We start from the raw sequence: 13,784 nt of genomic DNA, 5'->3' as shown, positions 1-13,784 counted from the left end.
TGATAAATAACTATCTGTCAAAAAGCTGATTTCTAAAATCATTTTCTTTTTTTTTTTTTTTTTTTTTTTACTGTTTTTCAGTCATTAATATGCAGATTTTTTCCTCAATAATTCCAAATATCTATAAAATAATAATTGTTTTTGCTGATGAAAATACTAACTGATAAATAACTATCTGTCAAAGTGCTGATTTCTGATGTGGACATTATTTATAGTTTTGGTCTTTTAATTTTTTATTTTTTTTACGGTCAACATGTAAATTAAGACCTTTTCCTGTAATTTTACTGGATAAAATCAGTAATTTAACAGCAAATCTTTGAAATAGCAGTTTAGAAGTGATTTACACGTCTTCAATGCTTATCATACAGTCTGTGTCCAAAAAATGGAAAATATCTCAAATGAAATGAAAAATACTTTATTTATCCCAGAAGGGAGATTCAATATATTACAGTAAATATTACTGTAAATACAGTAAAATGTTGGAATTTTACAGTCAAACATAGTAAATCCTATTTGTACATTTTATGAATATATATATAAATATATATTTATACATATTATCTTTAATTTAAAAGACTGTACAAACAATAATTTGATTTTAAATCTATAAGAGTCCATAATAACACATATATTCTTCCAAATAAAGGTTAAATTAGCAAAGTCATTCTATTTTTTGCACATTTAAATACAATAATAATAATAAACAACGGTATGCTTTGACAGTCAACCACTGCAAAAGAACGAATGTCCACGAGTCATAACATCGATTTTTAATGACTAAATATTATTATTTACAGTTTAGGCCAATGTTTAACATGTAAATTAATCCGTTTTTCCTGTGATTTAATATTCATTATCTGTAATGTGACAAAACAGGAAAATCAGTAAAATAACTGTAACTGGCTCATTAAATAACATTACTTTCTTCACTTCGTATTTAATGCTGTGTCCAAATCTGTTGACCTAAAGTGACCTCTCCACATCTGTTCCAGTCCCATCAGCCTCCACGGCACCGACAGCGACCCGGAGTTCTGGTTCTGAAGGGTTCCCTCCGTCCAGCGCGTGTCCTGAAACCTGCGACCGGTTTTCAGGTAAATTCTCAGATCGCCATTTATCTTCCTTCAGCTTCGTTCTCAGTTAAAAAAAAACAAAAAACATGAATCTACAATCGTCTCCAAAGGACAGCTTTTAATATTTTGTGATGAACTTAATGTGGAAAAAAAGTGTCCAAAAAAGTCCTAAAATCTTGTGTTCTTATTTATTTAATGTGACAGATTTAAATATAGAACAAAGGACGAGTCATTTTGAACAAATTGGGTCTTTTTGGACCATTTTTGAAAAGTTTTTTTGTCACTTTGATCAAGTTTTCAGGAAAACCAAAGAATTTTGACCAGTCCCTCAGACCTTCAGCAGACTCTGGACCGTACTGATCCAGCATGAGCTGCATAATGGGACCCTTCCTCTGACCGTTTCCCATGTTAGGATCAAAAATCCTATCGCAGTTTACCAGGTTCACCGGATCTGACCTGGAGGGCCTTGCTCCCACAAATAATTTAATCTATAAATAATTAATATCTAAACCCACGGTCTATAGACACAAGCGTCCTCGTGAATCCCTTGTTCAAACAGTACAAACGGGCTAAACTTCCCAGATTGGTTACTGGCCTTTGGGGCTCCGGCCCCGTGCAGTTCCAACCCTAAACAGAATTACACAGACTGTTTTATACACTCTGTCCCAGTGTGAAACTCACGGTGGTCAAAACAGTTCAAATTAGATCAATTTGTTTCTTTAACTTTAGGATTCAATGAGAAAATTGAAATTTTACATCTCACCGAATCTCTGTAGTTATTTTGGGTTGGTTGGATAGACGTGAAGTCGATCGGTTGTCCTCCGGACGTCGGCCCTCTCTTCTCTGAAATCTGTCTTTTAGAGTGAGGTAGAGGAGGATCTGAGTCCTGGTGGCCAACCACCAACCGTCCTGGAGGTCCCCGACGGAGCTTCAGCTATCCCACTTCTGACACCAAGTTGTTGTGGAAATTTTCTATGATCTACATAAAGTCCAGAAGTCCGAGTTGTCGACCGGATTAAACTGAGCCGAGGCCTAACGCTGGAGATGACTGGAATCAACTCTGATAAACTGTGTGGCCTCAACACCAGAACATTAAGTTGAACCAACAAAGGAAGGAAAGGAGGCGACCTGGAACACTTCACGGGACTTCTTTGGTTTTGGTCGAGACACCAGAAACTCGCCGCCGCGTCTCTTTGAACATAGAAAATGTCAAAATAAAGCGAAACAACTTCCTGCGAGTTGATTCAACTCAACATTCTGAGTTCATCGGGTTTGTTTCGTTTCCATCATCTCTGAGAAGCGACGGATCGGCCGACGTGCTTCTAGCTTGAAGTCCTGCTGACGGTTTGTTGTGTCCCAGGACTGCCTCCTCTGGTCGGGTGTGTGCTGCTGATGGCCGGACTGTCGGTTCTGGTGCTCGTGCTTCTGTACAAACTGAAGAAGAAGAATCAGGACGTCAGGAACAAGCAGGTAAATGTGAGTAAAAAAGGAAAGGAAATAGAAATAAAGGAAATAAATGAATGAGGTGGTTTTTCAGGGATGTTTCTCAGATTCAGACTTTAATCCTATTTGTGGGTTTTCCTTTTGTTGGCAAAGACATAAAACGCTTTAGTTTTAATAACGTTGCGTTTGCGTTCTGTTGTCCGAAAAAAACATTTTAGAAATCATCCAAATGCGTCTTTTTAAATCTCATTTCAGGCTTTAATTCCCTGTGACGGCGGCTGAATTCACCTTAAAGGCTTTTGTCTGTTTTAAATCACATCTGAAAAGCCGGAGCGAGATTTTACAGGAAACACTGAAAAAAATAAAAATAAAAAAACAGAAAAAGTTGTTAATCTGGGGAAAAAAAACCCTAAAAGTGTAAATAACACATCAGACATCTCTATCTGTATTTATTATTTTATTGTTTGCTGTTATTTGAAAGAAAGTTGAGGTTTGAAAACTATAAAATATATAGATTTAAATGTTATTTTAATATTTTCCCTGTTTTGTTAAATTACAGACAATTTCTATCAAAAAAGAATAAAATCAAAATCCTGCTTTTTATTTGAATTTGTTCTTTTATGTGTAAATAAAACATTTTAGTTTTACTTCATCAAGCATTGAAAAACGGTCAAAACAGTCAAATTCTTACAACAGCTAAAAAAAAACTAAAATAAATCACGTCGACGAGGAGAAAAACTGAACTTCTACAAATAATTCGAAGCTTCATAACGTGCAGCCTTAAATTTAGCTTCAGTGGATTTAAACAGGCTGAGATTCAGATTGTTTTCCAGGTGTTTGCTGTCATTTCCTGTTTTTCAGGTTTCTTTCTCTATGTGCTGCCAGACGTTCACCGTTTACCAGAGCATGTTTCTTACACTGCATTTCATGTCATTCGGTGAAACGAGAAGAGAATTAAAAACATCGTCCGGCTGCAAACACGAACCAGCGAAGGCGTTAAAACGACGCCGCTGTCGTTTGTTTGATGCGCAGATCTGCAGGATTTGATCCGTGTCATATTCATATCTCATGATGACGGTGTTTCTTCAGGTCTGCTCTAGCATTAGTTGAGCTGCTCTCTTGTTCAGCTGTGTGTCGTACTTCTGTCTTGTTGCTTTCCTACTTTTAGCTCAAACATGTTTTTAGTTTCCTTCGGGACTTTGACCTTCTCGTCTTATTGAACCTTCAGTTTGTCGTCTACGAGAACACCAGAGAAGGTTCCATCTACCAGAGTCTGGATCCCGGCGCCACAGGTCTGGACGAGCCGTACTCCACCATCAAGCAGGACGCCGCCTGAAGCAAACATACGTCTGTGGAGACTCCAGCCTTCATTTTCTTCTTCTGGTCATTTTAGAGAAACAATTCATCAAAAGACTTCTGACCTCCTTCTGATGATTTTTTTTGGTAGTGTTTTGTCTCCTGTTTTTAACTTTAAATGTCATATTTTTAACTTTTTATCCCAGAATGTTTGTGACTTCCTGGTAATGGGAGCTGTTTCCTGACCTCCAGTGACCTCCTGTAGGTGTGATGCTGATCTGTTGAAGCTCACCAACTAACATCTGGATCTTTTACTGCACATGTCCGACATTATTTCTTTGTTTTGTTATTTCATAATCTTCAGCTTTGATTTTTATAGTTTCAGCTTTTAATTTTGTATTTTAAGTTTGTTGCGAAAAAATTTTGTACTTTTTTTTTCAAAACCTTTTTTCCTTTAATTTTATCTTTTAATGATTAAAGTCATTTAACATGATGAAATTAAAAACTTTGAACTTTTTATGCTTTGAAAGAAAATGAAGACAGAAATACTCCTGACACCATGAAGGAGAAGGAGTCCTGGTGGCCTCCTCACTAGTCTCCTTCTAGTACCTCCTTCAGAGGAGTCACAGGAGTCCTGGTGGCCTCCTCTCTAGTCTCCTTCTAGTACCTCCTTCAAAGGAGTCACAGGAGTCCTGGTGGCCTCCTCACTAGTCTCCTTCTTGACAGAGGGTGAAGTCCACGTTGACCCACTTTGTAAACGTCCTTCATGAGTTCTGGGAATTGTGCTGCCTCTTCCTGAGGATCACGATGTTTAATGGCACAGATCCACATTCTGTCTTTCACTGAACTCACAGTTGAACTCAGTCACAGCGTAAACAAACACAGCAGCATAAATAGAGGAGTGAGCAGCAGCAGTCCACCGACACCATGACCCACCTCAGACTCAGCATCACACTGTGTGAGGAGAAATCGCCTCCTGCTTTATTCAACATTTAACCTCTAATTATTCTTGCTGAAGAGTCCGTTTATGAAATGTGACCGTCTTTAGAGCGCTAGATGAGATGGATTTTTGTTGTCTGATGTTTTGCAACTAATTTTGGCACATCAGTATCTCCAGAAATAAAACTCCAACAGCCATGAGATTGAACAAAGACGCAGACAGAACAGGTTTCATCAGATCAGAACAATTGAATGGACAAAGCAGAGGACAAGTTCTTGATTATCGGAGCTTGAAAATGGAAAGAAGAAAAAAAAACTGAATGTAGGGTGATGTTCAGGATGGTTCCTGTCAGTGTGTGTCTATGGACGGATCCATGGTTCTACTAGAACCCAGACTTTGGTCACATCTCACCAGCTGTTGAGGCTCCAACATCAGTAGAACCTGATGAGGTGAAACTGGACCAGACAAGGGTCCAGTTTTCTTGTGATTTTTGCTTAAAATCTGTCCAAGATGACTGAAAATTGGTCAAAATGACTCCAAGCCTGTGAAATAGCTGGAAATCATCCAAAATCACTAAAAGGTTTGCAAACTGGACAGGGCTCGTGTCCAAATGGACTTTGTCCGAAATGACTTGAAATCTGTTTAAAGTTCGTGAGGCAGCTGCTGCGAAACACGATCCACCTGTTTCTAGAAAAGATTCAGTGTTTTGTTCAGTTACAATAAATGAAAACAGAGTCTTTATATTCCATCAGTTTAGGAGGTGAAACAGCAAACAGAAGAACAAAATGTACAAAACATCCAGTAGCTCTGTTCACATTTCGGTCACACAAATAAGAATTTCTCAACATTTGAAAACATTGTGGTGTTTGTTTTGCAGTGCTGCCGCTCACCTGGCTGCTGGCGGCTGCAGGTAAACAAGACAAGATAGTTATTGATTCACTGCATGATAAACATCAGTGTGGTGTCACAACACTTGGTTCTGGTTCTTTCATGTGTGTTTTTCAGACATTTCCTCAGACATCGTGGCCACCTGCCAGGATGAAGTCCAGCAGCTCACCTGTGGTAAGTCTGCATCCCTTAAAGCGACTCCAGCGGAATAAAAGCGTCTGCTCGATAAACTTTAATCCTGTGATGGTGTCGGAGCTCGATGTTGGTGTTTAAACGAATGAAGCTCAACGTTTCACAGCTTTAATGTGCAGCTGAGAGTGGCTGAGTGTGAGACCTTTACCTGTAAAGCTTCACCTCTCTGCTGACCTCTGACGTCTCACAGCGAGGTTCTGTTTCCTGAACTCTTGTCTCGTGTCTCCAGCCGGCGGCGGCGTCATCTGGGTGCAGGCGGCTCTGTATGGACGCTCGGACTCAGAAACCTGCAGCGAGGGGACACGACCGGAGCAGCTCAGAGACACCAGCTGCTCGCTGCCGGGAACCGACAGCCTGGTCGGGAAAAGGTAGAAAGACGAGACGGAAACCTGGAGAAACATTCACACACCATCAAAATGATTATTTCACAGGTGTTTTCTGTTATTTTCAGTTGTTTTGAACGTTTTTGCTGATAGATTTTTCTTTTCTTTTTCCTTCAGAGCCTCTTTCCTGTGATTTAAACATTTGTTGTTGTTGTTGTTGTTGTTGTTGTTGATTTCCTTCTCTGTGTGTGACCTTCAGGTGCAACGGGAAGCGAACGTGCCAGCTGAGCTCCAGTCTGCTCCACAAGTCTGAGCCCTGCGTCGGCACCTTCAAGTACCTGCAGACCAACTACACCTGTTTACCTGCCAGTCAGTGCGACTAGAAGACAGGCTTCAAACACGACCTGGACACCAACAGGAGTTTATCAAACAGTGCAATGAATGGAACGGACTCAAATAATGCTTGTGTTGTTTGTTTACTTCACAGTTCACCTGATTCTGTGTGAACATTCTGAGACTCACCTGCACTGTGGTGAGAAATCCATCTACAGTCACCACTTTATTACATTTAAGTCACTGAATTTATGTAAAACAAATGTTTGATGATTCAACAGTGATTTACCTTTAGACTAAACGTTTCCTGTTTCAGCTCAGTCCGGATCACCAACATCATTTATATTTGCTAAACACCAGAATAATGAGAGAGAGAAGTTTTAACTGAATTTTTAATTTTTAGAATAATATTAATTATTATTATTGTTACATTTTCCTCTAATATTTGATCATCTTTGTGGTTTTATCTCTTGATGTTCCACCGTCTGGTGTTGTCCAGCTGAAGGTCAGGTGATCTCCGTGGTCGGAGCAGACTACGGACGCCGCGACCGGACCACGTGTTCCTACAAACGTCCGGCCTCTTGGTTCCACAACGACGACTGTTGGGCTCCAACCAGCAAAGTGGCCGAAAGGTTCCAGAGTTTAGTCTCGACTTCAGGATTCAGATAAGACGTGAAATAACTTCAGAGCTTCACTCACGCTGTTGTGTGTGTTTGTTTGTTTGTTTGTTTGTTTGTTTGTTTGTCGTCTGCAGCTGCAACGGAAGGAGCAGCTGCAGGATCCGAGCCAGTAACTCAATGTTTGGAGATCCTTGTCCTGGGACGTACAAATACCTGGAGGTGTCCTACGTCTGCCAGAGTGAGTACAGCAGTGGAAGTACTACAATAAATACTGACCTAAATACACCGTAAAATACTGCAAAATACTGAGGTAAAACTACGATAAATACTGACGTAAATATACCGTAAAATACTGTAAAATATATTGAAATACTGACATAAAACTACTGTCAGTGTGAGTCAACTGTTAAAAATAAAAATTCAAGCCATTCATAAAAACCTGATTTTAAAAAAGTGCTTTTCCAGAAATAAAACACATTTTTTGAGCTTCCTCTTTATTGAATGTCATCATTCTTTGGCTTTATTTGACTAATTTATAATTAATAAATACTTACGATTAAAAACTGCCAGTGAGGTGACATTCCATGTCCCCAGAGCTGGTCTACGCCACCAGGGGGCGGTACGCCAGGAGGCCTGCTCCTGCCTACCACCTGATGGGCATAGCACCTGACCCTGATCCTCTTCCCCGAGGGCAGACCGGGGTGGTGGTTCCCATTTTTAAAAAGGGGGACCGGAGAGTGTGTGCCAATTTTCGAGGTATCACACTTCTCAGCCTCCCCAGGAAAGTGACTCTAGGGTGCTGGAAAGGAGGCTTCAGCCGATTGTCGAACCTCGGATTCAGGAGGAGCAATGTGGATTCCGTCCTGGTCGTGGACCAGTGGACCAGCTCTTTACCCTCGCAGAGCTGCTGAGGGGGGCATGGGAATTTGACCTGCCAGTCCACATGTGCTTTGTGGATCTGGAGAAGGCCTATGACCGTGTCCTCCAAGGAACTCTGTGGGGGGACTGAGGGAGTATGGGGTACCAGGCTCGCTGCTACGAGCCATACGGTCCCTGTATAACCAAAGTGCGAGCTGTGTCCGCATACTCGGCAATAAGTCGGACTCGTTTCCAGTGGGTGTTGGACTCCGCCAGGGCTGCCCCTTGTCACCGATCCTGTTTGTGGTTTTCATGGACAGGATCTCGAGGCGCAGTCAGGGAGAGGAGGGTGTCCGGTTTGGGAACCTCAGGATCTCGTCTCTGCTCTTTGCAGACGACGTGGTACTGTTGGCCCCATCAGACCGTGACCTCCAGCACTCGCTGGAGCGGTTTGCAGCCGAGTGCGAAGCGGCAGGGATGCAGATCAGTACCTCCAAGTCCGAGGCCATGGTTCTCTGCCGGAAACCGGTGGATTGCCACCTCCGGGGGGGGGGGTTTAAGTATCTCAGGATCTTGTTCACGAGTGATGGAAAAATGGAGCGCGAGATGGACAGGCGGCTCGGTGCAGCGTCAGCAGAAATGCGGGCGCTGTACCAGACCATCGTGGTGAAGAGAGCTGAGCCGCAAGGTCCATCTACGTCCCTACCCTCACCTATGGTCACGAGCTTCGGGTCGTGACCAAAAGAACAAGACTTCCTCTGCAGGGTGGCTGGGCTCAGCCTTAGAGATAGGGTGAGGAGCTCAGACATCCGGAGGGAGCTCAGAGTAGAGCCGCTGCTCCTTCGTGTCGAAAGGAGCCAGTTGAGGTGGTTTGGACATCTGGTTCGGATGCCTTCGGGGAGGCTTCCTCTGGAGGTCTTCCAAACACGTCCACCTGGGAGGAGACCCCGGGGCAGACCCAGAACCCGCTGGAGGGATTAGATCTCTCGGCTGGCCTGGGAACGCCTCGGGATCCCCCAGGAAGAGCTAGAAAGCGTCACTGGAGGGAGGGAGGTCTGGGACGACCTGCTCCACCTACTGGCCCCACGACCCGACCCCGGATAAGCAGAAGAGGGAGGGAGGATGGATGGATGGATGGATGGATGGATTTAATTGATTTTTTACAGTATATCTTAAACATAGAATGATTATTCATCAACACTGCTTGTAAATAAAAGATAAAATAAAAATACGTCCATCCAAGGCTAAATCTAAACCCGTCAGTTATCTGGTGAATCTGTTTGTTCTTATTAACTGAATTCAAAATGTAAAAATATTCAGGATTTAATTCGTAAGAAGTCGCTGAAATGATCTGATGTGACGTTTTCTGTTCTTTCTGCAGAGTCGGTGTAGACGTCACAATAAGAAGAAAAAATAAAAGAAGGTCTCATAAAAAATGACGTGAATTCTTATTTTTTCCTGCTAAACAATCAATCCTTCATATGCAGAACATTTCTCTCAAATAACAATAAATATCAGCAAAACAATTCAGGGTTTTTTTCTTTTTAATGCAGTCAAACCTGATAAAAGAACAAATGACTTTTAATGTGGACATTTTTTACAGTTATTTTATTTTTTAAAGACAAGTCGTGGTGTTCTACTGGTACAATGAGACTGAATCAGCTGGAAACTCAAACATCTGAACCAGCTGCTCTCTAAACACTTCAGTCTATTCAAGTTTAATGAACTCTAACGCGGAATCAGAACCAAGTACAACTCCAGCATGTAGCGGCTCAGTGAACGTGGTCTGGTCTCTGTGGAGGAGAGTCATGGTGTCAGAGACCTTGTAGAAGGACAGAACACCTGCTCTGTGGTCCAGGTACACTCCTAGTCTGGGGGAAGGAACACCTGAGCCGGGAGTTCTAGTTTCGTTGTGGTGAAATCCACAACCGAGGGCGGAACAACCTAAAGCCCAGGATTTGTCATTTTGTCCAAAATAACATTCATTTGACCGTCCTGCTCTGCTGATGCTCTTGTATGCGACTGCTACAAGACCTCCCATTCCTGTCAACTCCACCTCCCAGTAACAACGTCCAGTCAGACTCTCTTTACTCAGAGCCTGACACCAACTGCCAGTGAATCTGTCTGGATGACGAGGATGAAACTGTGGTTTTTTCACACGTTCTGCTTTTCTGTTCCCATCAGATAACAACAGCCAGTGGTGTGCTGTGTTTGGATCCAGAGTGATTTCTCGTGAATATTTTAAGAATTCAGCTCTGGTCGTTGGTTCTGGTTCTGACAGTAGAACATCCACGTGAGTGATGGCCTGTGAGATGTTTGTCCATGCGTCCCTCAGAACGTCCTGGAGTCCATCTCTGAGCTCTTCCACAGCTGCTGTCACGTCCTCAAAGTGTCTCCGAGGACGGATGCTGATGCTGGATGAGTGTGTGGACTCACTGAGTGCTGACACTGAGGGGTAGTCGTGGAGGAAGTGGCTGTGATCTGGTGTCTCTGAGAGCTGCTTCAGCTCAGCGTCTTTCCTCTTCAGATCACTGATCTCCTGCTGCAGCTTCTCCTCCAGCTCTTGGACTCGACTCACTTCAGCCTCCTGCTGGGATCTGATCTGCTGCTTCACCTCAGAGCTTCTTTTCTGGATCAGACGGATCATCTGGCTGAACACCTCCTCACTGTCCTCCACTGTTTTATCAGCATAGACATTGATGGCCTCCAGCTCCTGGTGAAGCAGCTTCACGTCTTTCTCTCTGTCCTGGATCCTCTGATGGACGTTCAGTCGACTCTTCTCCAGCTTCTTCTGCTTCTGCTTCCTTTCTGCTGCAGCTGAGACGGTTTTATGTCCTTCATGTTCATCCACAGAGCAGAGATAACAGATCAGCTGCTGATCAGTGCGACAGAAGATCTCCATCAGCTTATCATGATGAGGGCAGATGTTCTCCTGGAGGTTCTTGGAGGGCTCCACCAGCTTGTGTTTCTTTAATGGAGGTGAATCATAGTGAGGCTGAAGGTGTATCTCACAGTACGAAGCCGGACAGACCAGACAGGACCTGACAGCCTTCCTCTTCCTCCCAGTGCAGACATCACAGGCCACATCTTCAGCTCCAGCATAGCAGTGATCAGCAGCAGCAGCTTGGAGTCCAGTCTTCTTCAGCTCCTCCACTAACTCTGCCAGCAGGACGTTTTTCTCCAGGACAGGCCTTGGTGTGAAGGTCTTCCTGCACTGAGGGCAGCTGTAGGTTCCCTTCAGGTCCTCTGAATCCCAGTGGGCATTAACACAGTCCAGACAGTAGCTGTGTCCACAGGAAGTAGTCACCGGATCCTTCAGCAGATCCAGACAGATGGAACAAGAGATGTTCTCTGAAGTCAGATTAGATCCTCTCTGAGCCATGTTCTGGTCTGAGCAGCAGCTTTCAGTGAGGTGAGTCTGTATGAACCCGTTAGATCCAGTCAGCTCTCTGGTCACCTGTCGAGTTGTAAAAACACAGTCGCTGTAAAACATAGACGTTTTTTAACACTTTGAGACTGTCAGATGTTTAAAAACTATTTACTGCAACTTTACAGATTTTCCCTCTTTAGTTATTTTACAGATATTTGCTTCTATTTGAGTTTTGTTGAATTACAGACAATATCTTGTAAATCACAGAATGAAAGTAAGAATTTACATGATGAGTATTTTTTTTAAAAACACTAAAACAAAAGAACAACAAAGCTGTTGTTCCGGGCCGCGGCTGCACGGTGACCACGTCTACAAAGAGACTTTCTGAAAAGAACGACTGCAGAATACATGAAGAGTGTGAGAGTAGGAAGGACAGCGGCGCTTCCATCTAGAACCCATTTACAACACATGTCAGTGCTCTTCAGATCCAGAACAACTACTGACTGATCGAGTCAAAGCAAAATACACGTCTGTATTCATTCATGCTTTGTTACTTGAAACCACATGTAAGCCAAAGGCAAACAGAGGGACCCTGAACCTGGGGACTGGGCCAACAAGTTAAACCAGTTTTTCAACAGATTTGGTCTCACCCCCTCCCCCTCTAGCCTGAGCACTGTCCTGCCTACCACCAGCTCCTCTTCCCTGGAAGCCCCCTCCACGTCCTCCCCTCCCCCCATCTTCACACCAAGGTGAGAATGCAGTTTTAGAAGACCAGAGCTTCAACTTCAGCTTTAAGGTGCTGGAGGCTTCTATGGACATAATGCAAACACTCAGTGACTCTTTACTCTTACTTTCAGCTGAACATGTTCAGCTCATTTAAAACTGGACTCAGCAAATACCTGGAATGTCTGACTGCTATGAGCTCATAGGACATCATCTTCATATTTTTTCTCAGTCCAACAAATAACATTGAATATGCGCTATGAATGGAGCACTCTGAACCAATGCAGCCTCCAGTGGTCACAAAACATTCATCAGGTCACATCAGGACTCAAACAAAATCAATAGGAAATCATTTGCATATGAATGACCTCATAGATCTGTATAGTAAAGGCTAGCGGCCACACTGGCGGCCATCTTGGTACGGTCCGCTCGCTCACCCAAACCATGGTGTTGTCGTGGTGCCTGTACTATCTAAATAACCATAACGTGCTCAGTTTTCTACCGATTATCAAACGGTTTGGTTTGTTGTAAACGCCAGAGGTGTAGTTATAACACTGCACTTATGGATAATTGTGTTACACTCTCATGGCCAGCAACAATTTGTATTTTAATTATTTTACTTGTATTTTTGTAAGTAGAATTGTAGCCACGTTAACAACGTTTGTAAGAAACCAAACTGTTTGTAAATCCGTCAAGATTTGAGCGAGATAAGAGTATTTACTTTTGTGCAGATCGCTCTGCTTTCTTCACGGAGCACAGGTTCTACCAGAGAGCTGCCCGTGGCAAGATGGCCGCCGGGGATCCCGCTCGACACTCCGCCGTAACACATCGAGCCTTTATTATATATATATATCTATGAATTACCTGCAGAATACATTCGTTTCTGCCCTAATACACACATTTTAGACGCGGATTTACTGCCGCGGAACCACCGTAACCCGAACCCGAACCCTTTCCCGCCGTTGTGAGCCGCGGCTCAACAGTCTTCAACCAAACTGACATTAAAAGTTGCACAAGTCACCGAAACATACCGACTGAGCGACCTGGACACCACACCAAGCTCACGGCCTCCACTCACAGCTGTCTTCAACCCAGAACGAACCTGCAATATGCGTGTAGAGCGTGAGAGCAGGAACCACAGCGGCACTCTCCAGTCCCTCCAGTTTTCGTATGAGCGGAAACAGGAAGTTGGTCCGCACTATGGAACCGGGGAGCTGCAACCACGTCGTGTCAAAGGTTCCGCCCTTCTACGTCATTATTTCTACCGGACGAGTCTCCCTAAGTGTGCAAATATAATCAGAATCAGAATCAGAATCAGAATCAGTTTTATTGCCAAGTAATTTTTACATCACCAGGAATTTGACTTGGTCCATTGGTGCAATGATAGTAACACGAAGTGATCTTAAACAAGTACACACAATTACCAGAACAATATCAGCTGTGGTCACGTGTTTTAGATGTACCACACTGTACAGAATGTCCACATCCAAAATGTTTGTATTTTCACAAATGATGTTTTTTCATTATGATCATAAAACTACAATGTTTTACTGTATTTCAAATGACCAGAGACACAACAACAGCATCATTTCACAGATGTCGGCCAGCTGCAACTTTACCGATTTTCCCTCTTTAGTTATTTTACAGATTTTTTCTTTCACAGTTGTTGAACGTCACATTATTTCACTGAGTTTTAATGTTTTTTTCTGACACCTTTGCTGCCAGATT

The 13,784-nt window shown here is 43.0% G+C and overlaps 3 protein-coding genes across 3 annotated transcripts in view; 2 read left to right on the top strand and 1 right to left on the bottom strand.

The window, feature by feature from the left end:
- Positions 1 to 4,197, top strand: part of LOC103361544 (uncharacterized) — an 8,116-nt gene extending 3,919 nt beyond the window's left edge. The window contains exons 4-6 of the mRNA XM_008287648.1: positions 993 to 1,091; positions 2,431 to 2,540; positions 3,742 to 4,197. Coding sequence (XP_008285870.1) covers positions 993 to 1,091; positions 2,431 to 2,540; positions 3,742 to 3,849 — 317 coding nt within the window. The 3' untranslated portion in view covers positions 3,850 to 4,197. The remainder of the gene's footprint in view (positions 1 to 992; positions 1,092 to 2,430; positions 2,541 to 3,741) is intronic.
- A 524-nt stretch (positions 4,198 to 4,721) lies between these two features.
- On the top strand, positions 4,722 to 9,373 carry LOC103361536 (L-rhamnose-binding lectin CSL2-like). Its single transcript, XM_008287641.1, has 9 exons — positions 4,722 to 4,767; positions 5,627 to 5,659; positions 5,755 to 5,811; positions 6,059 to 6,197; positions 6,412 to 6,521; positions 6,640 to 6,684; positions 6,985 to 7,117; positions 7,240 to 7,343; positions 9,345 to 9,373. Exons 1-9 carry the CDS (start codon positions 4,737 to 4,739, stop codon positions 9,353 to 9,355), a joined length of 663 nt encoding a protein of 220 aa, XP_008285863.1. The 5' UTR covers positions 4,722 to 4,736; the 3' UTR covers positions 9,356 to 9,373.
- Positions 9,374 to 9,552: 179 nt separating this feature from the next.
- Positions 9,553 to 13,156, bottom strand: LOC103361535 (tripartite motif-containing protein 16-like). The gene is made up of 2 exons (XM_008287640.1): positions 13,088 to 13,156; positions 9,553 to 11,420 (listed from the first exon to the last, which is right to left on the bottom strand). The coding sequence occupies exon 2, from the start codon at positions 11,343 to 11,345 to the stop codon at positions 9,672 to 9,674; it is 1,674 nt and encodes a 557-aa protein (XP_008285862.1). The 5' UTR covers positions 11,346 to 11,420; positions 13,088 to 13,156; the 3' UTR covers positions 9,553 to 9,671.
- Between the last annotated feature and the right edge of the window lie 628 nt (positions 13,157 to 13,784).

Source organism: Stegastes partitus, unplaced genomic scaffold, assembly GCF_000690725.1.
Source record: "Stegastes partitus isolate 25-593 unplaced genomic scaffold, Stegastes_partitus-1.0.2 Scaffold510, whole genome shotgun sequence".
NCBI classification, from domain to species: Eukaryota; Metazoa; Chordata; class Actinopteri; family Pomacentridae; genus Stegastes; species Stegastes partitus.
This window is presented reverse-complemented; position numbering and strand designations above follow the sequence as displayed.